The 26,761-nt window shown below is 33.1% G+C and overlaps 1 protein-coding gene across 2 annotated transcripts; it reads left to right on the forward strand.

Annotated features, from left to right (window-relative positions):
• Positions 1-13,334: 13,334 nt before the first annotated feature.
• On the forward strand, positions 13,335-18,017 carry LOC141712195 (uncharacterized). 2 transcript variants are annotated; one of them, XM_074515035.1, is made up of 4 exons: positions 13,335-13,606; positions 14,840-15,878; positions 16,264-17,101; positions 17,517-18,017. In XM_074515035.1, exons 2-4 carry the CDS (start codon positions 14,910-14,912, stop codon positions 17,555-17,557), a joined length of 1,848 nt encoding a protein of 615 aa, XP_074371136.1. In that variant the 5' UTR covers positions 13,335-13,606; positions 14,840-14,909; the 3' UTR covers positions 17,558-18,017. The 2 variants fall into 2 exon arrangements, with proteins under 2 accessions (XP_074371136.1, XP_074371137.1); XM_074515036.1 differs by having other exon boundaries at positions 14,944-15,878.
• The last annotated feature ends 8,744 nt before the right edge of the window (positions 18,018-26,761 follow it).

Raw genomic sequence — 26,761 nt, forward strand, 5'->3', positions numbered from 1 at the left:
AACAGACTCAACCTTTGAAGACTATATCAAGTGGTTTTGAAGCAAGAGTGATTACTGGAAAGGAAGCAAGAGATAAATCTGGATTGGGTAGTGATGATGAAAGAAGAGTACAGAACACAACCAATGATCCAACTTCCTTAAGTGAACCAGGTATTAGAGCAACTCCTGAAAGATTGAATCAACTAGAATATGTATAGATGGTTTACCATACCTACTTGAAAGAACACATCTTGTTGTACTTCATGAAAGATGGTAGGGTTTACCATATAAGGGAAAATGTTATTCCACTGAAGTATTTTGAAGAATTGGAACATGTTTTATTTTTACTTCAAGTGAATGACAGAATAACAGAAAGTGCTGCAAACTATTTGAAGGCTCAAATTCAGAGACAGAAAAGGCTTTATTCTGTAAAATCTGACAGCACATATCTTCCAAAGTACAGAGATCACAAGGGTGATATTGTTGATATGAAGCCTAACTCAGCTAAGATTATAACAACCTTTCTGGGTTACAAGGCTGTAGAATTCAATCTTGAGTCTGACAAGGCATATTTGATCAGACTGGATCAGGACATAAGGAAAGCTAGAATTAATGATCTCAGGGCTGCTATCTTCCAAACTGGTGAAGATTCTGCAGAGCTTAAAGATGCTAAAAGGAGGATGATTGATGAACTCAGATATACTGAGAGATGTTTGTTAAAGAACTATCTCAGAATAACTCCTGAAATCAGAGAGATCAGAAGGTGAAGCCAAGTTAAGATCTACAACTGCTCAAATTCTGATATGTATACAGACTGAAGTTGTTATCAGAAGTTAAAGTTGGTAAAGCTTTAAGGACTGTACGTTGTAGTTACCTAGTCAAATTCTCATGCATTTGTACTTAATGTTTTTGACATCATCAAATATCTGTTAAACTTGTATATTATGCTAATTTACAAATTGAGGGAGATTGTTAGATATATTTGATAATGTCATGACTAATATGATTTATGTTTAGTTTTCAGATCTTACTTAAACATGACAAATCAGTACTTAACTGAAATCAGGACTTATACTGAAGTCAGAACTTAAGTCATCAGTACTTAAGGTTCAGGAGATATTTATCAGAAGATAATATCAGGACTTAAAGGAAACGTTCAGATAAGGAAGGCGGCTGATTAAAGGAAGGGAAGATCGAGATAAACGTAAGAAGAGATATGCATGAAGAAAGAATTCTATGAAGAATATAATACTTGGAAGAAAAGATATCTGATTGATATATTTTAGGAAGCAGAATTATATTCCATATCAATTAGCGATTATCTTGTAACTGTGTAGTATATAAAAACAAACATAGGGTTTACACTATAAGTGTTATCATTATCAAGAATATTATTCATTATAACCTTAGCAGCTCTCGTGATATTTGTTCATCACTGAGAGAGGACAGTTCCATACTGTAACATAATTTATTGATTTGAATAAAGTCTGTTTTCTATTACTTGTGTTATTAGAATTCGATTTGATTGTGCTATACACTGTATTCACCCCCTCTACAGTGTGTGTGACCTAACATGTGTCAACTTCCACAGCTGAGGCTGAATATATAGCTGCTGGAAGTTGTTGTGCTCATGTGCTTTGGATTAAAAATCAGCTAATGGACTATGGTCTAGTGTTACACAAAATTCCTATTATGTGTGACAATACTAGTGCCATATCTATAGTAGCTAATCCAGTTAATCATTCTAGAACAAAGCACATTGAAGTTAGGTACCATTTTATCAGGGAACATGTTGCAAATGGTACCATTGAGCTCATTTTTATTCCAACAGAGAAACAATTAGCTGACATTTTTACTAAACCTTTGGATGAAGCAACCTTCACTAGACTTGTGAGTGAAATTGGAATGCTCAATTCTTCATCCTAAGGCAAGAACTCGGCTAATGTGTTGCAGCAGGTTAATTTCTAATAAATCAACCTAGTTTGATTTAATTGGAAATTAACTGAAATATGAATTATAAATATTTCAGAATCTCTGTATATTTATCTTTCTTAAAAACTCAAAAATTAACTTAGAATATTTCAAAATTCTAAATAAACTGCTTAGTTGTTAACTTACATCTTAAATGTGTAAAATTAACACAAGGCAGAAAAATAGTACTCAAAGGTATAGAGAACTGAGTTCTCGATAAGTTAAAATGACTTATCGACAAGTCATTTTAGAGTTCTCGAGTGAGTCCTCGATAAGTCTATTTACAGACTTCTCGAATGACTTCTGGATAAGCTCTATTATGACTTATCGATAAGACCATGTGGAGTTCTCTAACAGTGTTAATTCACAGAGTTCTCGACAAGGATATTTTGAGACTTATCAATAACTCAGAACTAAAATAATTTAATTCAATGAATTATTTTAGACAAATACTTTTGGAAAATTTATTCTGATTTTAATTTGATTCAATTCAAATAAATTAGAATTATTTTAGTCCATTTTCGGACAAACTGGGTATTTATCAGAGTTCTCGATAAGTCATCTTTGACTTCTCGATAAGTTTAATATCAAACATTTATTTGACTTCTCGATAAGTATTTTACTTTTCCTATAAATACCCAGACTCCTCGATTAATTTTAACTTGGAATTTCTCAAAATTCTAAGTAAACTGAATATTTATTACTTCATATCCTCAGTGTATGAACTTAATAAATAACAGATCAAAAGAAGCAAAAAGAATGAAAAAACTGAACAAATTTAATTAATAAATTATGATCATAAAAATACTTTTGACATACTTTGTCTCTAATTTCTCTGACTTATCGACACATTTACATGCTTATATGATTTCTTGCTTACGTGGAAATATGTTAGCCCAATGTTAGTAGACTAGTACATTATTTGTGTTGTTTTGAGTATGTTGATAGTGATAAATTTATCTAATTGATTGCTGATAGGGTAAGTTACTTTTTGTGTAGGGAGTACGTGCTTATTTGCATGGGGAATAACCACTATTTAAAGTAAACTAATATTCTTGAGTACCTGCATGGGGAATAATAACTAGTCATTTTTTAGCTGTCAAGTATGCTTATGTGATTATTACTCTTATTATCTGGGCAACTCAAAAGTCTCTTGGTTTCTATCGTTACTCCCTCTATAAATTAAAACACTGCACTCTTTATCATTTATCACTACTCTCCTATTCTCAACAAACATCAATCTCAAACTCACCTCCTGTTTATCTCTCTCTCTCTCTCTCTCTCACTCAAATGGATGCCCCAGTCTTCTACAGACTTATTCATGGAGCTTACCAACCGGTCCATCATTTGGATGATGATCTAGTGTATTTTGATCCTATCGGACTTCGTGTCCGTCTCAAGGGGTTGTTTATAGCCCCTTTGATATTCCACTGGAGGTCTTTTACGGACTCTCGTGGAATGATCAAATCAACATTCTTTTCTTTGAGATGGAAGCCTCTTTCGAGCAGGAGAGACGAGCTAGGGTGGCTGAGCAGCAACGCCTTGCTTCTTTGGAGTTGCAAGAGAGGATCATCTCTCTTGCACACTCCATGTCCAGAGCTTACCAGCGCAGGGCAAGGAGGTTGGAGGCCGAGAAGAAGGAGTCTGAATTGGAGTAGTTAGGATTAGGATTTACTTGTTAAATCTATGTCTTAATGTACTATGTTTCCTTTCTTAATGAAAGTTCTGATTCTTGTCTGAAAGTTCTGATTCTTGTCTTGAAATCTCTTGTTTGTGTAATAATTACTATGTGCTTATATCTATACTAAAATTTTGTCTTCTCTGCAATAATGCTTACAACTAAAATATCTTACAATGTATTTGTCTAATGAAACTCCAAAGAGATACAGTTGTTCAATGCATTACAGGTCTAATACAAGACATCAACAAGGAATTCAAATAATCAATTCACAGGTATTAGTGCTAAAACTGCAGCTAAAACATTTCAAAACCAAACTGTGGTTTACCCAGGCACAGCAACACAAACACAAACTCAAACACAATCCCACTCAGGTGACTCTCAAAAGCCACATGTTTTACAAAAGGACAGCAATTTCATGATGATCTTCAGATTGTTCTGTTGTTTGAGAAAAGAATCCACCAAACATGAAAGCTTATCAGTTTACTAAATATTTCATGAGTATTTCTCTTGCACCTTCATGTGCACAAAGAGTCTTCACAGACTGAAAGGTTTGAGGATAGTACTCCTGAGGGGGAGCTATCTAAATCCTCTCCAATTCAATTGGAGGTTCCTCAAGAAGGAACAACTCCCCTCATAACTCTAGCAGAAGCTGTCTTAGCAGCCAAAGCTAGAAGAATAATTGCCTATGACAATGTCATAAGAAGGGCAATCTTAGCACATTCAAGTGCCAGTATGTTGCAAGACATACAAGGGTTTGAGGCTGGCGCACATGGCAGTAACCCAGTCAAATCCCCTCCAATTCAATTGGAGGTTCCCACTATAAGTGGAGGACAACACACTGTCACAACCACAGAGCAGTCTGTGAGTCAAACTGTGACCCCAGTCATAGATGCTTATGCACTCATTTTTCTGGTGAAATGAGTATGATTAGCCCTATATGGTCTTCCTCTAATCATATGATCACAGATTAACTCTTCTCAGCCACCTCTTATTTCTGTAGGTCAAACACCATTTGAGCCTTTCATGTATGGATAAGAGAAAAGATTGAGTGAAAAACAAAGAATAAGAGAGGCAGGATCCTTCCTGGCAAAAGGAGAGGTAGATGAGTGTATGGATTTAGTAATCCTTGTGAGGGAACTCTGACTCTCAAAAGTCATGAGACTAGTGCAGTAAAAATTGGTGAGACTATTTATTCAATATATAGTGTAATATATAATAGATGATGTCAAAGATTACTGGAGCTAATAATGTCATCAACATCTATGATCTGAGTATATCAGAAGATCAGAAGAATTGAAGGCAGCAGGCAAGAGCAGAATATCAAAGGATGGAAAATTTCTGTATGTAAAAGCTGGCTCTTTGTCAAGATACAGGATAGGGATGTTAGCTAGTTATCCTAAGCCAGATTTGTTGAAACTAATAGAGGCTCTAACTGACACCTCCATCCTAGAAGAATTGGAAATACCTGTGCAGATTAAGAACATAATTGAGAAAGGATCAGACAACTCAGTCTTTACTTAATTATTATAAACTGTCAAAGATTCAATGTACAAGTGTTGTATCAGCTTTTGTAGTGTTTTATTTTCATTCTTTAACTTGGGGTTAGTCTTGTTAACAGGCATGAATTTGTGATAAGAAATCTTCTCACAAATTGGGGGAGATTATTGTGCAAGACATGCCTGTATCATAACAAGACTAAGTCATACTGACAACCCTAAGATTAGTTGTATTGTAACCTTAATCTGTAATTCATACTTGTAACACTTAATGTCTGTAAAATATAAATGGAGCAGACTGGAGCATTTTTCTCTAACCAGTGTCAAGCCTAAGAATTCTATCTGGAAGAAGATCAAGAAGGTCATGCCTCAGAAGAATTATGAAGAAGCTTGGAGTTGAATAAATCTGTTTGGTGAAACACATTCTAAGTCAAGATCTCTACAAGTCACAGAATTAGTGTTATAGAGAAGTCATTCGAGAACTCAGAAAGACCTATCGAGAACTCAGAAAGACCTATCGAGAACTCAGGAATTGTCTATCGAGAACTCAGGAAATGCTATTGGAGATATCGATAAGTCAGATTCCCATTTGAGAACTCAGAGATATCGACAAGTATACATTCATTAGAGAACTCTGAGTTATCGATAAGCCAAAGTCCATTAGAGAACTCTGAGTTATCGATAAACCAAAATTCACTAGAGAACTCAGAGTTGTCGATAAGTCAAGACATCAATGAAGTTTCAGAGATATCGACAAGCCAACATGCCTATCGAGATGTCGAGTTCTCTACAGCTTAATTGGAGATATCGAAGTGAAGAAATTTCTCTAAGTACAGAATTGCAGAACAGTTTAATATCCAAGGTTGCAGATCAACAAACAATTCACACAGCTGGATTGACAAGTCTACAAAAAGCAGCTTGAGAGATGTGCAAGATCAATGGCAAAGATTAACTGACAGAGGAAGATTAAAGTAAACACGGGTTGCTAAGGATATGCTAAGCCAGAAATGGAAGATATGCTTTTCTATAAATAGAAATGACAAGTGATAGTTTAGAAAAGCTAATAGCATGTTTATTATCCACTATGTAAACCAACAGTTAACTGAGTTATAAAGTTAACACTAGTCCTCTAGTTAAATGTAACAATCAAGATAGAAAATTGGGTGTTCTCTCTCAAGAAATAAGCTAAGTTCTAAAACAAGAACTTAGAGATTTTGTAGCAAAACACTGCTTGATTTTTAATATAAAATTAAGTGAGTTTTGAAGATCTTTGTTTTACATATTTGCACAGTTATTTATGTTTAACATCTATTCTACTAAATCATTGATAACAACCAACTGCTAAAGTCTATGTCGATCAAAAATCAAACATTTAAACCAAAACACATTCACCCCCCCCTATGTGTTGTATTCATACCTAACACATAGATTACATAAAAATAATATCAGAAGAAGGAGAATAACTAAATAGTGATATAATTGTCCAAATTAGTGATGATAAAGATGGTCATGACAGTGAGACCGAATACAATCACATTGATATTCTTGATATTATTGATAATAGTGATGGAGACTACAATATCGGAGATGGACTTGAGGAAATGGGCGAAAACATTATTGAAGAAGTTGCATTTACTCCTATGAAATCTCATGTGGGTACACACTATAATATATTGGTAAGTTTTCAATTTATTATTTTTAGTGTGGACAATAATGGAAGATTCTTAAATACCCAAAATTATGAATTGGAAACTATAATTTTGTAGTAAATTGATGGAAAGAGAAGGTTCTCGGTCGGCTGGAACAAATTTATGCGGGAAAACGGACTGAAAGTTAACGATGTAGTTGTTCTTAGTTTGCTGGAAGATGAAGTTACTTTTGATATAGTAGTTGTTGAGTAGTATCTGGTAATCCTTGTTTATGCTCTATTTGTTTTTTACCATTTTGGCCTGATTTTGCTACTACTTAGTTGCAGTTTACTATTTTGATTTTGAATATTTTTCAGCAGTCTTCCTGATAGTTTTTAAAGTAATGTACGCTTGTCCTTATGCAATTTTGTTAACTGTTAAACTGTATTTTTTCCAAGATTTCAGACTGCTAAACCGCAGCATATTATCACTATGACTTGTCAACTATTTCCCCCATATTTATCCTATGCATCATTCTTTATATTCTTCATTACTTCTTGGTTTGTTAATTAACTCTCCAATCTTTAAGCCATGTTTAATACCTTCAATCATGCACTGGTCAAGTTTTAGCAGAATGTGAAATCTGCAATGAGCGGTTTTGCCTCCTGGAAGAAACGTAGCTGTAATTCCAGAGTAGGCCACGTGAATCACATTATTTCCTAAACTACATAGTCTGCAACAGAGTGTTTTCGAGATAAATATCTTCCCACGACCACTTGAAGCATATACAAAAAACACGCCACAAGCATTATTTGCGACACTGTTGAGTATAGAAGTATATGCCTGAAGTTGGTCTTCGTTTAAACTTGTAAACAACTTCTCATGTTTCTCTCACTGTTGATCTTAGTTGTAACCAAGCTCTAATGTAATTAGTATGTTCTCTAATTCATGTAAGAAACTGGCATCATGAAAATAATAATGGTGAAATCCTTGAGGATCTTCCCAGCATCTTTGAACAATTTTTCTATTTATGCAGTAAATGGAAGATAAATAAATAAGAACTCTATAATAGGAGAAGTGATATACAAATGTATATTACTTAAATAATACTTTCTTGTAATTCTATAAAGGTGTCGACAAATTGATAAGGTACATGATTTATTGTTGCGGGCAAATTTTGGACGATGCACCAAGGTCCATGTATCCACTCCAGAAATCTGTCATATTCCACATGGTCAGATGATTAGTTTGATTGTACTTCCTACAGTAATTAAAATAAAATAAATCATTGTTAGATTTATTCGATTATATGTATATGAGAAATAATCCAAGCCGACATTCCTTTTGTTTAAATATTAACTATGTCTGCATCATTTATGATTTGTAATGACAGACATTATGGAAAATGATTTTTGTCATTTTGTCCTTATATTTAAAGGTTATAAACCCAAACATATAAATATTGTTTAGCAATCCTTCAACTAATATCACCCCAAATAATAATATTTACAGTTAGGTTTCCACGGTGCTCGTATGAAGATGCTCCCTGTTAGTGCATGTTTCCACTGACAATCTTTCACCAAAGAAGCTCCAACTGCTGATGAGGGTGATACTCTAGAAAAATGGGGGTTATATGAGCAGTTAAATCTCACCATAGATTCCTCAGATTATTTGTGGTACCTTACAGAGTAAGTATTATCGTCTACTGATATTAATCATTATCGTGTCTTTTGAAATATTTGTTTTAAACTAATTTTATGATCTTACTCTGTTCTCTCCATCGTGAATATAACATCGAATGAATGGTTTCTCAAGCATGGAAAAGATCATATTCTTACTATTATGTCAGCTGGCCATACTTTGTAAGTGTTCGTCAACAGACAACCATCAGGTAAATAGACTAATGTTGAGTTAATGATTTTTCCAAAGAACCTTCTTGCAAGATGTCAGATTATTTGATAACTTTCTTATTTCGACTACCATAGTTTTATTTGAAGTGAATTAAGTGCTCCACAAACTCTGTAAATGAAAGAGATCCTAATATTCGTAAAAAAGAAAAGAAAAAGAGTTCACCCCTGTGTAGAAATCACTTGTTGTTAGTTCTTAACTTTTTTGTAGTGTTTCAGTGTTCGTTAACTTACAGAAACGTACCAACCATAAGCACTTGTTTTAATCTGATCTTTAAATTTTTGGATTTTGTAGAATACGGTTGATGCATAAAATTGTACAATCTTTTGTTTTGGTTAAGTTGGTGTTGGAATAAATTAGCTCATTCTGGTTGTTGTCTCCTTTGCTTTTATTGTTGCAGAGTTTTGTTTTTATCAATTTTTAGTAATCTAATAGTACAATATATGTTCTAGTAGAATATCCAACATCTATTCTTTGGTGTTGATTGCACATATTTCCAGTAGTGTCTAAGTAGACACTTACTTGATCATCATGGTTATATTAAGATCATCAAATATATAGGTGAAAACTATTACTTGATCATCATATTAGATCATTAATTTATATCAAATTTGATAATTACATTGATAGATGAGTGAACTCGTATGACTAATCTTCCCAAAGTTAGACATCCAAAGTTAAAGTACATATTGTTATAACTTATAAGAGCCTGTCCAATGGGAAAAATCCTTAGTTAAAATTTTTTACGCGACAACCATTAAATATAATATATATAAACTTTGACACTCCGACCATACAAAACCCTTGAAACAAAAGAGTTATTACACTAATAGTCATTAAATTTGTCGAATCTCTTGATTTTGTTTTAAAGCAAAAATGCAAAATATGGAAACATTACACTTAAAAGTGTCTGGGCAATAGTAATAAAAATGGATAGGTACGACTACAATGACAAAAAACTGGAAATGCCATGATCACCCTGTGCATTCAGAACAAAGATACAGGCAAAAATGGACATTTACCTCTCCTAAAAAAGAAACAAATGGGTGTAATTAGAATTCAGCTTTATCACTGAACTATATATTATAAAAGTGTCAAGGTTATCACTTTTATATGTGGTAAAATAATAACAAACTGCTTACCAATTTTATTTTCTTGCTGGTAGACCTAGCGGATCCTGGAGTATTTCCATGGTCCGTAATTTCTACCACATCAGACTTTACCTTACGCCGACATTTTTAAAAAATTATTGGTAAAAAATGTAGTCACTGAATTATGAATTGTGAATAATATGAAATACAAAAAATAAATAGTTTAAGGATCATATGATGAAATCTGAGCATTACAATAAGACTTATATTTACTGAGTTTGAAATTTCAGAGGCCACCGTATTTGCAGACATGGAAGATGTGGAGCTATTAGTATTATAAGCATCAATTGCATAGTAAATTGAACTATTAAGGATGATGTTATCATCATTGAGCTGAATTCGGAGTGTAATCTATTTCCCTGCAATAGCCTTAATATGCGGAGGATATGTCCTGAATCCTAAAAAATAATTGATTCTGACAAATAAATTTATTACAAATAGAAATTAAAAGTTGAATTTAAAACAAAGATACCATAATAACAAATTGGCACACCTCGAAACCCTCGGCAATAAGTTTTGTTACTATTTTACCCACCAGTCGTTTTACAGCACAGTCATAGAGGACGAAATTAAACGCTTCTGTAGAGTCTTCTACAAGTAGAAAAATCTTGAACCTAAACATAAAAAAAATGATTAAGAACTTATGTGATTTTTTGAAGTTTCATATAACTGTAAACTGGTTTAGTTTACAATTATACAACCTTTTTTGAGGAACGTGATTGTTTTGATTGCATGTGGAGCATTTATATTTTCTTTCCAGTTTTGTGACTTCTCCAGAGCAATCCATCTTGCTGCAGCTACGGTTCCATCAGCCGACACTCTCCTCCACATTATTAACTTTCACTTTGTATAGGAAAATCATCTAAAAATGATTAACATATGATGAATAAAATTGTTTGGAGGCAGTCAAAAAAAAATAAACTCGAATTTCTATACATATGTAGTTAGTAAAATTGTGTAAAGCAAATAATTAATTAATACCTTCGAAAAATCAGTTGCATTTTTCTCACTAAGTTCTTTTAGCGTGATAGTATGAATAGTATGATAAATTGACCCTTCGAATTGAGTTGATGATGATATAGCTTTTCTCAAAGGAGCGCAACCTTCTTCACGGAGTCTAATTCGAGAAATGAAGTACATGTAATAATTTTGGTATTGAGAATAAATACATACAAAAGAGCCATAATTACTCAAATGTGAACCTTTGTCTCATCTCAAAAACGGCATCATGGTCCAGGTTTAGATAAATTTTGGAAGCAGGTATAGTGCTAATCTAAACAGAGGCTGCAACCAAGAAAATTTGAAAATTAAGCTTCATTGCTGCAATATTTTTGATAGTTTTATTAATAAAGAGTTTAGTTCATTAAAAATTAACTAACCATGAAAAATCTTAAGTTTGGTAATGGTCAGTACAACAACCACTCGCTCTTCTTTTGGAATGTCTTTATAACGTGCATCAATTGCAATTGCAAGACTACCCTACACGGTAACTTTGGAGGAATGCCTAGAATAAAATAATAGATGAAGTAATAGTAAACTTACAATATGGAAAGTAATATTAAATATATGTACACACACAATAATCAGAAAGTACCAAGAAAATTAATACCTTCCATCAGTAATCCGAAAATGGACGATGTCCCTTTGACCAAACTTAGTATCAATCTTGGAAAACTCCTCAAAACTCTTTAATACTCCCATAACATCTACAATCAATCTTGACGTTAGACACTTTGCGTGAAAAAAATTACTTGAAAATTTAAAAAAAAGGATCGTGTCCTCAAAACCTGTTGCAAATTCTGGAAATTCTGCACCACTGTTTGCGTGTGCAACAACAAATAATTCACTCAGATCCACAAATTCAAATTTGTAGGTAGATATCATAACATCATCATCATCAACATGATCTATAGTTGTCGTATGTGAGAAATTAATTATTAACTTAGAGGAAACAGGTTTTAGTGTTCCAAGAGCTTTTTTGGTGTAAAAATTAGAAAACACGTATACGCCACCCTCCACTATCTTATCAGAATGCATTTTTCCAGTAATTTAGATATATGTAAGCATGTACATGACAATCCTGCATAAACAAATAAAGGTGAAGAAGTGGTTAAACATAACAAACATTATATAAACATATTGATATTTTAATATAATTTATGAAACTATTATAAGTAAAAAAAATATAGATTTTACACTATCATCCAGCAGAATGAGGTTATATCTCTTGATGACATCGTTTGAGGTAGAAGAGTTTGGAATCGAAGGCCACATTCGAGTTACTGTTGCTTTAATTTTCCAGGTGGTTCTAGAGAGGTCGAGAGAAGATAGTTGATTGATCATTGATGTTAAAAATCAGGAAAATAGTATATTCAACGAATTAGTTCAAATCAATTCAACTTTTAACTACATGATAGATGATAAATACATAAAAAATCATGAGAAAATAGAAAATCAGAAATAGTTGAGTATTATTACGTTTGTGTAGTGGTTGCTAACTGTTAGTAGGAATATGTGATTTTGTGTTAAAGGATGAACATGGTTTATATATGTGATTGAGACATAATTAGTGGGAGGAATTGATGTATGTATAGAAAAATCAGCACTTAATAATTGTTTTCATGATTCATATAATAAATTAGTGATTTTCTAATCATAAAAGAATCAATTATAGCATGAATTATGGATATGTATGATATTATTTGGATTATTGATTTTGTAAATCATAAAAAAAATCAATTAGAACTATATCTATATTTTTGCAGGGTGTAATTTGCTAATAAATAATTTATATGACTATTTACTCTTATTAAGGAGAGGAAAATACAGAAGGGCCTTTTAAGTAAATTGTAAAAGCTGGTGCTACTAAATATTAAGAATATATTGAAAATTCAGTATTATACATACTATAGATTGTATGTATGATGTGGTGTGCAACAAATTGTGCGATGAAGAATTATGTTTACAAAGAAGAATCAAAGAAGAATCGGCAGAATCATGTAGCTCTACAATCAAGGAAATTGAAATATATTCGATGATAATTATGATGATAATTGTGATCAGAAATTCATTTTATTCTTTGCAGAATAACTGTGATTGCTGTCAAATTGGTAGTTACCATGTTGAATTAATTCAAATATGTTGGATAGTGAATATGGAGTATCCGGAACCCATGGATAGTGAATATGGAGTATCCGCTAAATATAGTATTGTTTGTATTGATAAATTGAAATCGGATAAATCCATGAGTTGTAACTGGGTTGGATTATTAAAATGGATCATGTATTTGAATTTTGTATGACAAAAAGGGTAAACACATGATTAAGGCGAGGAAAATAGAGAAGGACATTTTAAGTAAATTGTAAAAGTTAGTGCTAGTAAACATTAAGAATATATTGATACAACAACAGAAAGGAAATAACAAAGGCAACATATCTTTTTTTTTTTCAAAATGTTACACATTTAAAAGATACTATTACATATAAATTTCTAGGTATGTTAAAAATGATATATTCCCCATTAAATTAACGGATCTTTATGATTGTGAAGCTTGACCGGTTCTTGTTTCTACTTGCTACTTTCTGCTCACTCCACAACTTGAAAATCAAAACCCCTCTATTGCTCACTCCACAACTTGAAAATCAAAACCCCTCTATTCTTTCAATGCTAAATTCAAACCCCACTTCAGATTTACAATTTTAATCGCTCCCTCACTCTAAAGTTTCAATCTTTTCGCCTTCTTGATAAAGTTTCATCATAAAGATTCATTCTTTATTCCAGTGTAATTTCAAGGTATGTGTGTGTGTTTCTGAAATGAATTGTATCTATTTTGGTGAAATCTTGGCAACCCATTTGAGCTTGAGTAGTATTATACAAATAATTTTTATGGGGTGGGTTTTTACTGTAGTGTTTGTTGATTTGTTTGTGTACTAAAGTAAAGTTGCTTATATGTGTTTTTTTTGTTGTGTTTATAGCATAATTCTTTAGATCCAGTTATTTCGATTTTGTGAACTTTATGTTTGATGTTACTGTTTGAATTGTTGTTTGTTCAAGCTGATGTTGTCTGACGTTATTATATGTGTCATGAAATTTGTGTGGATTTTATGTACAGCATTGTTGATATCAAGATAGTATAGTGGAACCTCGATAAATGGAATCCATTCGATAAACAAATAAACTCATCGACTGAATAGTTTTTTCCGGTCCAAACATGATAGAGATAATGTATTTTTTAAGCTCAATAAATGAACTATGTCGCTAACGAATAAAAGTCCCGAGTGTATTTTATATATCGAGGTTTAACTGATTCACTCTTTCTTAAATATGCCTCTTAAGTTTTGGATTGTTTGCTTTCGGTTAGTTCTTAGTCTAGGCATCTTTATCCGGCCAATATGAGCATGAGGTTCCTATTTTGTGTATCTTGGGTTCAGTTATAAAAAATCTGCCATTTTGTGGGTGTCAAAATATGACGAATTGCTAAACCGATGTTTGAGATATAGTGGCTGTTTAAGTTGATTTGAGTATAAATAGATGGCGTTTGTAGCGCAAGCACAACCAGATTATGACATTGAACACTTGGTCCCTATACGTATCCTTTCTATCATACAGCTAAGCGTACGAGACAAGGAAGTATGTCCTTTCGTGTGAGACAAGGAAGTATGTCCTTTTTTTTCTCAAATTTTAAATTCTAATTCGTACTAATAATCTTTTATAGAATTTTTTTACAATGAGTCTCGGCTCAGGAAAGTGGAGTTAGTGAGACTTAATGAAACAATTTAAAGACTTCAGTACAAGAAAGATGACATGTATTGACTTCCAGTTGACTGTCTATTAATAATTTTAATTTGATTTCGTACGTGTGTTCCCAGAAAACGACTTGTCTCATTTCATATTTCTATAACCTTTATCTAGAATGATGCATTGTAGAACGTTTGTTGATATTTTATGTTGCTTTTCTTCATTAAATTTACTGTCTGTATTAGACAATGGACTAAGAAAGAAATTTAATTATGATTTGTCCTGTAGTGTTGCAGCAGTTACAGTCTAAGTTGTAGGAGATATTAATTCATGATCTTTATCGAATAAATTTGTGATCATGGACAAAATATCTCAAGATTGTCCATACCCAGGCTGCTTTTTCTGTGTCATGAAGGAAGGGAACCCTAGCAAACGTAGAGCCAGTATATTGAAATTTTTCCGAGAACTTCCCTCGCAAGATGATGATGGTCAAGTTCTTCCAATCAGCGGTCTTTGGAACACCGCAATGGCGCATCCTAATGATCCCGAATTTATTGAATTGGGCATATTTGAATGCATGACAGCACTTATTTGGAAAGGTCTAAAAAATCGCAGATGGCTCTCTCATGACCAAAATATATATATTCCTTACTATGCAGCACACATCATTGGGTCCTACACCATGAATATGGAAGAATTTGCAGAATCCGCAGTTCATGCTGGAGTTGTCCCCGCCTTGGTTGAACTTCTTCGAGGAAGGCTAACCTGGGTTGAACAGAGAGTAGCTGTGCGGGCGCTCGGCCACTTGGCTACATATGCTAGTACTTTTCCTGCTGTAGCTAGTCATGGCGAGATCCTTGAGCTTTCCATCCAGCTTGCAATGAGTTCACTTGAGATAGTTTACTCACACTTTTACCAGAATGCTGACAGAAGACTAAGTTACCACTGTGATCTGCTAACGCGTGGTATGGGTGGTGTTGAGATGGAATCCAGGAAAGCAGAGGAATGGGCTAGTCAGTTACAGTGCTGGTCCCTTCAACTAATCAATTGTTTTGCTTTTAAACCGGAGTTCCTTTCAACTATCTGCAAACCAGACTTTCTTGCAAAACTACCGGGCATGTGGGGTGGACTCGTTAATGAAAATTCACCAGCTGGTATTGGTTTATTACGGACAATTTGTCACCACAAGGTTGGTAAAGGACCAGTTGCTACCTGTCCTGGTATGATTGAAGCATTGTGTAATATTGCTTGCTCGTCAGATGACTGGCAATCTATGGCTATTGATTGTCTTCTGTGGTTACTCCAAGATCCAACTACATGTCATAAGGTCAGCATTCTTTTGTTTTTTGTATACTCGTAGACAAGAGATATGAAAATTATCCATTTTGGATGGTCAAAGTTATCCTGCAGATCAAATATCTTCTGTTTTTGCGCAAATTACTTGTATAATGTGTTCTTACTTGGAGTCATAGAGCACTACAGCAAATCAAATTCAACCAGTTTTTGTTTCAAAGCTTTCTGAATGATTTGTACTCTTGAGAAATAAAAACTTTAAACCGCTGATATCCTGGCACTCCACCAATAAACTCTCTAAATATCTAATTTATAAGCTACCTTCCTAATCTGTTAAGTTTTTAGCTAACATTAGTTGTTTTTCACATGATAACTTCTGCTAATTCTTTGGGAATAATCTTATTTAGTGTGGAATGTAGGTAATTGATACGGCAGTACCTGCACTCCTTGACCTTGCAGAGATTTCTACCCTCGGAGATCACAAAAAGCTTGGTGATTCCATTGTTAATGCTCTTCAGGAATGTATTCCTTCACTAGGGACATCTCGCAATTCTGTTAGTAATAGAATTAAAGATGACATTGAGGAAATATTAAGTTCCAGGCAGAGATTTAAATGGGAAAAAAATCTGCCAAAAGAGGATCTTCATATCAAGCAAGCAGCATCACTTGTCGTAAAACTCGAAGGAAATTCTCTTTTCTCAGCTGGAAATATCTCTGGAGCAGCATCAAAATACTCGGAAGCACTGTCATTGTGCCCAATGAGATCAAAGAAAGAGAGAGTTGTGCTTTTTAGTAATAGAGCTCAGTGTCGTCTTTTATTGCAGCAACCCTTGGCTGCTATTAGTGATGCTACCCGTGCACTTTGCCTTCATAACCCTGTTAACCGTCATGCCAAAAGCTTGTGGAGAAGAGCACAAGCTTACGACATGCTTGGGTTAGCTAAAGAGAGCTTACTGGATGCTATTCTTTTTATTAATGAGTGCTCTCAGTCAACTGATCCTGACCTGTCCTTAAGACAAAATAAAGTTCCTGATTATGCCGAGCGTTTAGTCAAGAAGCAGATGCGTGAAGCGTGGTTATTCAAGGAGGCTGCTATCAAACATGGTGGGGTGCACATAGAGGGTCATGGTGGAGAAGTATATGGACAAGAAAGTGATGATTCTGAATGGGAAACAGCAAGTGAAAGTGACATTGGAAACGATGATAGGGACGAGATGGGAGAAAATGATAAAGCCAGATATGATAAACCCTCAAAAGGTATATGCTTAATTTACCTTGTTATGCTTGCCCCAATTAAATTTTATTTTGCTTCATCATAACTTTAAATTGTCTTCCTTTAATTCTACAAAAGCTGGTCTTTGCATCTCTGAAATTTTATAGCTACTACCGTGTTGTCTTTTTTTCAGCTTAATGTTTAATCCCTAGGGTTAAGATGGTCCTTGCTAAGAAGCATAACGAAGCCATTAAGTTCACAAGATAAAACTTCAAGATTTGTTTATATTATCTGACTGCTTATTGTATACTATATATTAACTTTGACAGTACTATGCCAGTTTCTTTTTTCTATTGTTTTCCTTTCACAATAGCTCAGTCAACATAGACTGAATTAAAAGGTCAAGCAAGAGTACCTTGTTCCTGTTTAGGTATTCTCTAAAGATTTAAAATGACACAGGTACACGTGCATACATCCAGCAAACAGAAGATGATGCATGACCGCATGAGTTTGTGAAGGTATCACAACAATCTCAATCTTTCTCAGACATAAAATATTGGTCATGAATGGAGCTGCATAAGCAATGAAATGTGTTTCTGTGGAGTCACAAGATTAAGGAGCAACACATATTTATTAAGTTTATAGTTCAATAGTACTGCAGAATGGTTTTTTTTTGCTTAATATTCTATTCATATATCTTTGTTTCTGTTTCTGTTGAGTGTCGTAGTTTGAATGCCAGCAAATAAAACGATATTAGCGAATTGGGCATTCCTCCCTTGCAGCAGATCTATTGGGGTGTGATGTTTGTGTGAGTGATTACAGAAACTTTTGTATACAATTTTTTTCCGGGATTTTCGTAACTGTATTTAAAGTGTTGAGTGATTGAAAAACGTATGCTTGCGAGTTGCGACTTCCAGATAAACCACAAGTTTACCTGTTAATTTAATTTATTTCGTATTGTATTCTTCTGTTTAAATTTTGATGGGTGAATAACGGTTATAAAATAATTGTATTGCTTATTCCGTAAAATGTTAATGTAAATATAGATTCTGTAATTATTCCAGTAAAATGTATTTGAAGATTATTAACCTTGTAGTGAGATAGGACTTGCGCATGCATTTGAAAGTCTTGCACGCTCAATCTCGCGGTTGGGTTGCATACTTACATGCTCAACTTCGTTCTCTAACTTCTCTTGTAGGGCTGTAATTCGAGCCGAGCTTTTTTGAGCTCGACTCGAGCTCGACTCGATTAGCTCGACTCGAACTCGTTATCGAGCTCGAGCTCGAACAAGATTTTAGGCTCGATTAAAAACTCGAGCCGAGCCGAGTTTTTTTGAACTCGACTCGATAAACTCGAGCTCGACTCGAACTTGAACTCGGTTAATTTTTTATATTTTATTAATATTTTTATTTTTTATATATGTTATTACTTATGTTATTAATATTACTTATGTTTTTCTATATTTTTATTTTTTCCATTAATATAACTTGATGCTATTTTTATTTGTTATTTACATGATTAATTATATTTTATTTTACTTATATAATTAATATGACTTATGCCTTTCTATATTTGTTATTTACATGATTGATAATTTTTTCTGGATATGTATATATATTTTGATATTGGTAGTCCTTTGTCACTTTGTGTATATTTGAGGGGACCCCTTCCATACTTTTATTTGTTTGAAAATATTTGCATTTGTTATCGAGTTTCGTTTGATTTTATTTTAAAATAAAAAGGACAGTTACGAATTTTACATCAAATAATCTATTCAATACAGGGTTTCTATTTTTTTTGTTTAAATTATGAATCTATAAAATATTCCTTTATTTTAGATTCAAAAGTTATCATTTATTTTAAAATCTAGCGGTCCTTTATAGTAATAATGTAATACTACTATATTGATATTTTATTATAAATTCGATTCATACTTTTGATAATTGTCTAAATTCTAATTGAGATGTCAACTAATTAGATCTAAATTTACAATTTAGTGATAAGTTAATAGGTATATTATACAACTATGATATAAATTACACCAAAAAAAGTTTTATTATGATGTATTGCTATTAATTAAAATTATTATTTTTATAATTGTTATTTATTAATGATTTAATGTCTATTGCGTCCTTTTTTTTAAAAAGGATAAAAATTACTTTTCTCCCCCGAGTTCCGACAATAATAAAATTATCATTTTACTTTATTTATCATATATATAAGATATACAATATACAATATATAAAAATAAGTACATTTTTAAGAAATATGAAGATAGAGTTAAACAAAATTAATAAAATAGATGATTTGAAAAATTATACTAACAAATGTGTTGTTATTTATTTTCTAGTTTATACATGTATTTGAATATGTTAGATTTACCTCAGAACACATGCATGTTATTTTGAACATTTATTTATTTTTATTAATAGTGAAACTAATGTTTTTAAATTATAAGTCAAAATTTCAAAAAACAAATATTTTTACGAAGGTAAAAATAAACCTCGAATAACTCGATAAGAACCCGATAACTCGAAAACATGTTAAAAACTCGATAAACTCGTAGGCTCGATAAACTCGATGAGGACTCGATAACTCGAAAATATATGAAAAAACTCGAAAACTCGTTAAATTCGAAAACTCGTTAAAAAACTCGTTAAGTTCAAAAACTCGCGAACTGCTCGAACTCGGCTCGTGTATTACCCGAGCCGAGCTCGAACACACAATTTAGGCTCGATTATTTTCAGGCTCGACTCGACTCGATAAAAAAAACTCGAATTCAACTGTAAAAAACTCGAACTTGGCTCGACTCGGCTCGAATTACAGCTCTATTCTCTTGACACGAAAATAACTTGTGATTGTTAATCGACATATATCAGGTAAAAGTAAATTTTGTCCTCCATAGAATAAAGTTCGGTGGTTTACTAATTTTGTTTATGTTCCTCCGATTGTAATATTGGTCATCATGTAGGTTATGCGGATTCATAACACCGTAAATATAGGAAAAGTATCACAGTGCATATTTCATAGCACAAATAACACATAATAAATGTTAACAAATATGTGTTTTTATCTTTTTATATTGAAGGGTTTAAAGTGAAGGGTGCGTATTTTCATATGCTTGTCAAAAACAACTTTAATCTAGTTTTTTTAATATATGAAATGGGCAATAGCCGCAATACTGTAATAACAAATTTCAAAATGTTGGCCAATTCTTTATATTGTACAAATTGGAATACTCAATTAAGAGTATCCAAAATGTTAAAACTGTGGTTATTTTGATATAATTTTATCAAAAAGAGGTTATTTTATAAAAAAATCATTTTTTTTTTGTTTTGTATGTATCAAAAGATAAAAACGCCTATTCGAATTTTTTAGATATGTTACAAGATTAAAAAATTTGGAAAAGAAAATAAGAATCTATATAATATAAATTATGTGGATATTTAGGATGATTATTTTTCCTACGAAAAAATATTCAAAATACACCATTTTTCAGCCTCAAGTGCCCAAAATACCCATCGACGGGAAAACTGCCCAAAATACCCACTGGATACGCACGTTACAAATACATATTCTATTTTTTTTAAAAAATACAAAGAATACGCAGGAGTGAATACGCATGTGACATGCGTATTCTTTGTATTTTTTTTAAAAAAAATAGAATACGCATGATGCTAATGCGTATTCCGTAGGTATTTTGGACTAGGGGTGATCGCGGTGCGGGCGGTGCAGTTTTTTGCTCAAACCGCAAACCAAACCGCAGCAGTTTGATCAAATTTTCAAACTGCACCGCGTAAACTCAAAAACCACATGTTTGTGCGGTTTAGTTAATCCAAAAAATTAATATTTACATACAAATATAATAATAATTTAGCTAAGAAGAAATCTAAAAAAATATGCTTTTGATTAAAAATAAAAATATGTCGGTAATTTGTAATGTGTAAGCTAATATTTATAACACAAAACAATAATAAACAAGAAATGAATTTATAATATATATAGATATATATATATGTACATTATATATAGTTTATAAATTATGAATAAATTTATATGTATATAAAATTGCGGTGCGGTGCGGTTTGAACCACATTGTTAAAGTATCAAACAGCAAACCGCACCGCGCGGTTTGTCAAAAACTTAAACCGCAACCGCACCACATAATATTAAAAACCACATTTTGCGGTGCGGTGTGGGGCGATGCGGGCGGTTTGTGCGGTTCACCCCTATTTTGGACGATTTTCCTGTCGGTGGGTATTTTGGGCAAATATCCCCAAATGGTGGGTATTTTGGTTTTTCATCCAGACTGTCAAAAGACCTTTCGGTGATTTTATATAAGTATGAGATAATCATGAATCAAGGGTCAAAATTTAAAATACTAATTTCACTAATTAAAATTTACCCGGTCCTAACATTTAAATATAATGTGAATATATATGTAGGGTGGCAAATCATGCAAGTGTCCCTTATACCGAATTCCGTAAAAAATTATTATTAAAAAATATAAATACATAATTTATTTCATTTTTCATCATATATAATTATAAATTTTAATTACCAAATTAAAAATTAAGTTGCACAATTTTTTATTTAAAAAATCATTGAAATTTGATAAAATAGAGTTTAAAGTAGTTTTCTAGTAAACTAACATTACAATCACACTTATATAAAATTATTATACACTAGAATGAAATTTTAAATTTTTTTTTCAAATTTCAATTGTTAATTTTTTTATGAAAAATGACAAATTAACCAATTTTTTAAAAAACTAACAAAAATAATCATTTTGAAAAAATGGTCAATTTTAGCCGATTAAATAATATACTGTCAGTTGAGTATCCCAATTTGTATAAAATACTTCATTGCTAGTTGGGTATTTCATATATGATATATGGGATACTCCACGGACAACTATGTATCTCATATAAAGTAAATACTCTACTCATACTCATAGTTGAATATCCCATCAGATAAAGTTAACAATTTTTTCTGAAATTTATTTTTTTTGTTAATTTTATTTAAAAAGAGGATGAACTTATCCTTCACTCACTTTTATTATATTTAAATATAATTATTATTGTACATTAACAACGAATTTTATGAAATTCTACAATAAAATTAAAAAATTTCTACTGTTCTATATAAAAGAGTCTTAAACCATCTATTGAGGTAAGATCCCACACTTGAGATCAAACCACCGTCGGAGCACTTGAGATATGCATTTTCAGGTGATGCATCTACATTACCTGTTATTAGTGTGTCTAACCTGTCAGGTAGTGATGAAGACCAGCTTTTGCGAATTCTGAGAGAGTTCAAATCAACAATCGGATGGACTATAGCAGATATCACGGGAATATGCCCTTCTTATTGTATGCATAAAATTCTGCTTGAGGAAGAAAGTAAACCTACCCTTGAACATCAGAGAAGACTCAATCCTATCATGAAAAAGGTGGTGAAGAAAGAAATTCTTAAATGGTGGGATGCAGGAATCATTTATCCTATTTCAGACAGTTCATGTGTGAGCCCGGTGCAGTGTGTGCCTAAGAAAGGAGGCATTACAGTTGTAGCTAATGAGAAGAATGAGCTCCTCCCCACTCGGACAGTCACAGAGCGGAGAGTATGCATGGATTATCGAAAGTTGAATAAAGCCACCAGAAAATATCATTTTCCGCTTTCATTCATCGATCAAATGCTTGATAGGTTGGCTGGTCATGAGTATTTTTGCCTTCTGAATGGGTACTCAGGCTATAATCAGATTTGTATTGCCCCGGAAGATCAGGAGAATTTGGCACTTTCGCTTTCCGCCGAGTTTCTTTCGGGCTCTGTGGTGCACCTGCTACTTTTCAGATATGCATGATGCCCATATTCTCTGACACGATTGGTACAAATATGGAGGTGTTCATGAATGATTTTTCCGTTTTCGGATCTTCGTATGATGAGTGCTTGCATAATCCGGGCTTGGTGCTGAAAAGGTGCGTTGAAACCAATCTGGTGCTTAATTAGGAAAAATGTCACTTTATGGTGCAATAAGGTATTATTCTTGGGCACAAGGTATTTAGAAAGGGGCTGGAAGTGGATAAGGCCAAAGTGGAGACCATCAAAAATCTTCCTCCACCAATCTTAGTTAAAAGGAATCCGCAGTTTTCTTGGTTATGCGGGTTTTTATCGGCGATTCATTAAAGACTTCTCCAAAATTTCTAAACCCTTGTGTAATTTGTTGGAGAAGGATGTTCCCTTCAAATTTGATGAAGAATGTTTAGCTGCTTTCGTGATTCTGAAAAAGAAGTTGACTACATCACCTGTTATCACTGCACCTGATTGGGGTGAGCCTTTTGAGATTGTTAGATATATTTGAGATGTCATATCTAATCTGATTTGTGTTTAGTTTTCGAAACTTAACAACAGGACTTATCAGGACTTACTGGAAATCAAAACTTGTCGAAGTCAGAACTTAATATCAGAACTTAAGGCGTCGGAAGATATATATCCGGACTTAAGTGCGGGATGACTTCAGATAAAGAAAGCAGATGATTTACAGGAAATGATTGAGACTATAACAAAGAAGATATGCATGAAGGGTTAAAAGATTAGAAGACTTGTAGAAGATATCTGATTGATATATTTTAGGAGACATTATTATATTCCATATCAATTAGAAGATATCTTGTAACTGTGTACTATATAAACACAGACTTAGGGTTTACACTATATGTGTTATCATTATCGAGATTATTATTCTTTGTAACCTAGCAGCTCTTAGTGATATTGTTCATCACTAAGAGAGAACAACTGTTCCATTGTAACAGAGTTTATCATATTGAATATACCTGTTTACTGTTACTTGTGTTCTAAATCGATTTGATTGTATAAACACTATATTCAACCCCATTCTATAGTGTTGTGTGACCTAACACGTGGTATCAGAGCCTTTCTGTTAACACACATACAGTAAAGATCCAAACAATCAATCATGTCTGAAGAAACACAAACTCCAACCAAGCCCACCAAAACTCAAGAAACTTAGAACACTCAAACCCACAGTCGATATGAGACTATTAGGGTTCCCATATTGAGACCATCTGAGTATCCCATATGGAAAGTGAAGATGGTTATGTTTCTGGAAGCTACAAATCCAGAATACCTTGATAGAATTAATGAAGGGTCACATAAACCTACCAAACTCTCTGTTGTAGTTGTTGATCAACCAGTAAAGGTGATACCAAAGGAGAAAAGTGAATACACAAATGAAGACATCCAATATATTGCCAAGGATGCAAGGGTAAGGCATTTGCCGCTTAGTGCAATTGACAATGTGATGTCAAACAGGATATTTGGATGCAAGACTGCAAAGGAGATATGGGAATCCTTTGGAGACAAGATGTCAGGGAACTGATGCAATCAAGAAGAACAGGAAGACTATACTCACTCAAGAGTATGAGCACTTTGACTCAAAAGCTGATGAGTCATTAACTGAGTTATATGACAGGTTTGCCAAACTCTTGAATGACATGTCACTGGTGGACAAGGAATGTGATCTTGAAGATTCAAATATGAAATTCCTTTTAGCTCTTCCTGAAAATTGGGATTTGAAATCTACTACCAAAAGGGACAACTATGACCTTACTGAAACTACTCTTGATGAAATCTATGGTATGCTTAAGACTCATGAACTTGAGATGGATCAAAGGAGCAAGAGGCATGGAAGAAAGTCAATGACGGTTGCTCTTAAAGCTGAGGAGGAATCTCCTAAAGTGGTTTTCTCAAAGAGGGGCAAAGGAAATGCTCTCATCATAAAGTCTGATTCAGAATCATCAGATTCTAATGATGATGATTCAAAAACTGAAAGTTTACCTGAAGTGGATATTGATGCAGAGATGATGCAGCTGTGTGCTCTTATGGTGAAGGGTATCACCAAGATTGCCTACAGGAAATTCAGAAAGGACAAGAAGTTTTCCAGGAAAGGTGGAAGTTCTGATAAGAAAGGGTTCAGAAAGTCTGAAGGCAAAGGAGGAAAGTCTGACAGAGGAGACAACTCAAATGTCAAATGCTACAATTGTGGTGAAAGAGGCCACATATCTCCTGACTGCAAGAAAGCAAAAAGTAATAAAGGCCATGCACTTATCACAAAGAAGAAGAACTGGATAGACACTTCAGATTCTGAAGATGAGGTGACCTATGTCTTGATGGCAAATGCTGATAGCAGTTCTGAGACTGCTGAATTAAAGGTACCTCAAACAACTTTTGCTTTTCATACTGATGATATTACTGAGTTGAGATTATATCTTAAAATAATGTTCATTAGTTTTAGAGATCGGACTTTAACAAATGAAAGATTAACTTCTGAAAGTCAGGCTCTTAGAAACAGGAATGACTATTTAGAAAAAGAGTTAGTTATGTTCCATCAAACTCAGAAAGAAAGAGATGATGCTTTTTATGTTAGAGATGAAGTGCTAAAATTGAATGAATCTCTAAAAACTGAGTTAGAAAAGGAAAGAGAAATCATCAGGACTTGGACTAACTCTGACAGAACAACTCAGAATATATTAAGTAGTAGAAACTGGAAAAAGAGCTTAGGTTATGGAGATAATAAAAGTGAGAAAGGAACTGAACAAATTGAGCCAATTGTTGTTAAACAGACTGCTAAGCCAAAGGTAAATCCTGTTAAATTTGTACCAAAAACTGTAATGTCTGATTCTGAAAAGATGAAAGATTGTAAGACAGAAGTAAAAGAAAATTCAACTTCTGACAAATTAAAACAAGATAAACCAGCTGAAGTAAACATAGGGTTAATGACAAAGAAGCAGTTTAAGTATAAGCTGAAAGAGATTAGAAATGTGAACAAAGTAAAGGAAGCTAGGAATAATAGGAATGGAAAGGAAGGTGTGAATAAAAGCAATAATTATATGTCTGTTCCTAATGCTCTTAGAAAGAAATGTTATAACTGTGGAAACTCTAACTATCTTGCTTCTTTTTGCAGGAAAAATAAAGATATAAACTCTTTACCTCCTAGATCAGGAATTAAGAGTCAGTCTGTTAGGTTTAAACCACAAAATCCTTGTTTTCATTTTGTATTTTATGGCATTCCATTTATACTTGTAAGGAATATCATAGTTTGTACTATGATTATTATCAAATAAAACCTTCTTTGAAGAAAGTTACTATAATTCCTTCTAGTGTAAAGTCTAATGAAAAGTCTGATATAAAGTCTGATAAACAACATGTTAGCATAAACTCTGAAATTAAATCCGTTGCAAATGTGTTAGTCCCTAACAATGCAACAAGAATTACAGAAGGGGGGTTGAATGAAATTCTTTTAAACTTTTTCTCAATTAAAAATTGTTCTACCTTAATAATATATAAGTGTTTGATTAGCACAATGCGGAATAAGAAGTTAATAGAATCAAAACATAAGTAATTAAAAACACAGGTCTTTAAAAACTTTATGGTGGATTTGAATGTATCCACCAGAGATATATATTATATCAAGATAACTTTGTGTAGCAATAAAAGCTCACAGCTGCTTACAAATAAGAACAACTAAGATAACAGAGAAATGCTAAGGATGCAGCTTACAAATGTTTCTCTGAGAAATATTTTCTTAGTCTTGTTGTTGTTCTACTTGCTACTACTTGGTTTATATATCACCAAGATTACAAAGTAATAAGACAAGATAATAAAACAAAACCTATCAAGTCTAATAC

This window comes from Apium graveolens, chromosome 3 (genome assembly GCF_009905375.1).
Source record: "Apium graveolens cultivar Ventura chromosome 3, ASM990537v1, whole genome shotgun sequence".
NCBI classification, from domain to species: domain Eukaryota; kingdom Viridiplantae; phylum Streptophyta; class Magnoliopsida; order Apiales; family Apiaceae; genus Apium; species Apium graveolens.

Excerpts from the sequence above, each read along its gene's own strand:
- LOC141712195 (XM_074515035.1), top strand. The coding sequence starts at position 14,910 with ATGGACAAAATATCTCAAGATTGTCCATACCCAGGCTGCTTTTTCTGT. Across the intron at positions 15,879-16,263 it reads ATCCAACTACATGTCATAAG|GTAATTGATACGGCAGTACC; the intron begins GTCAGCATTCTT and ends TGTGGAATGTAG. Across the intron at positions 17,102-17,516 it reads ATATGATAAACCCTCAAAAG|GTACACGTGCATACATCCAG; the intron begins GTATATGCTTAA and ends AAAATGACACAG.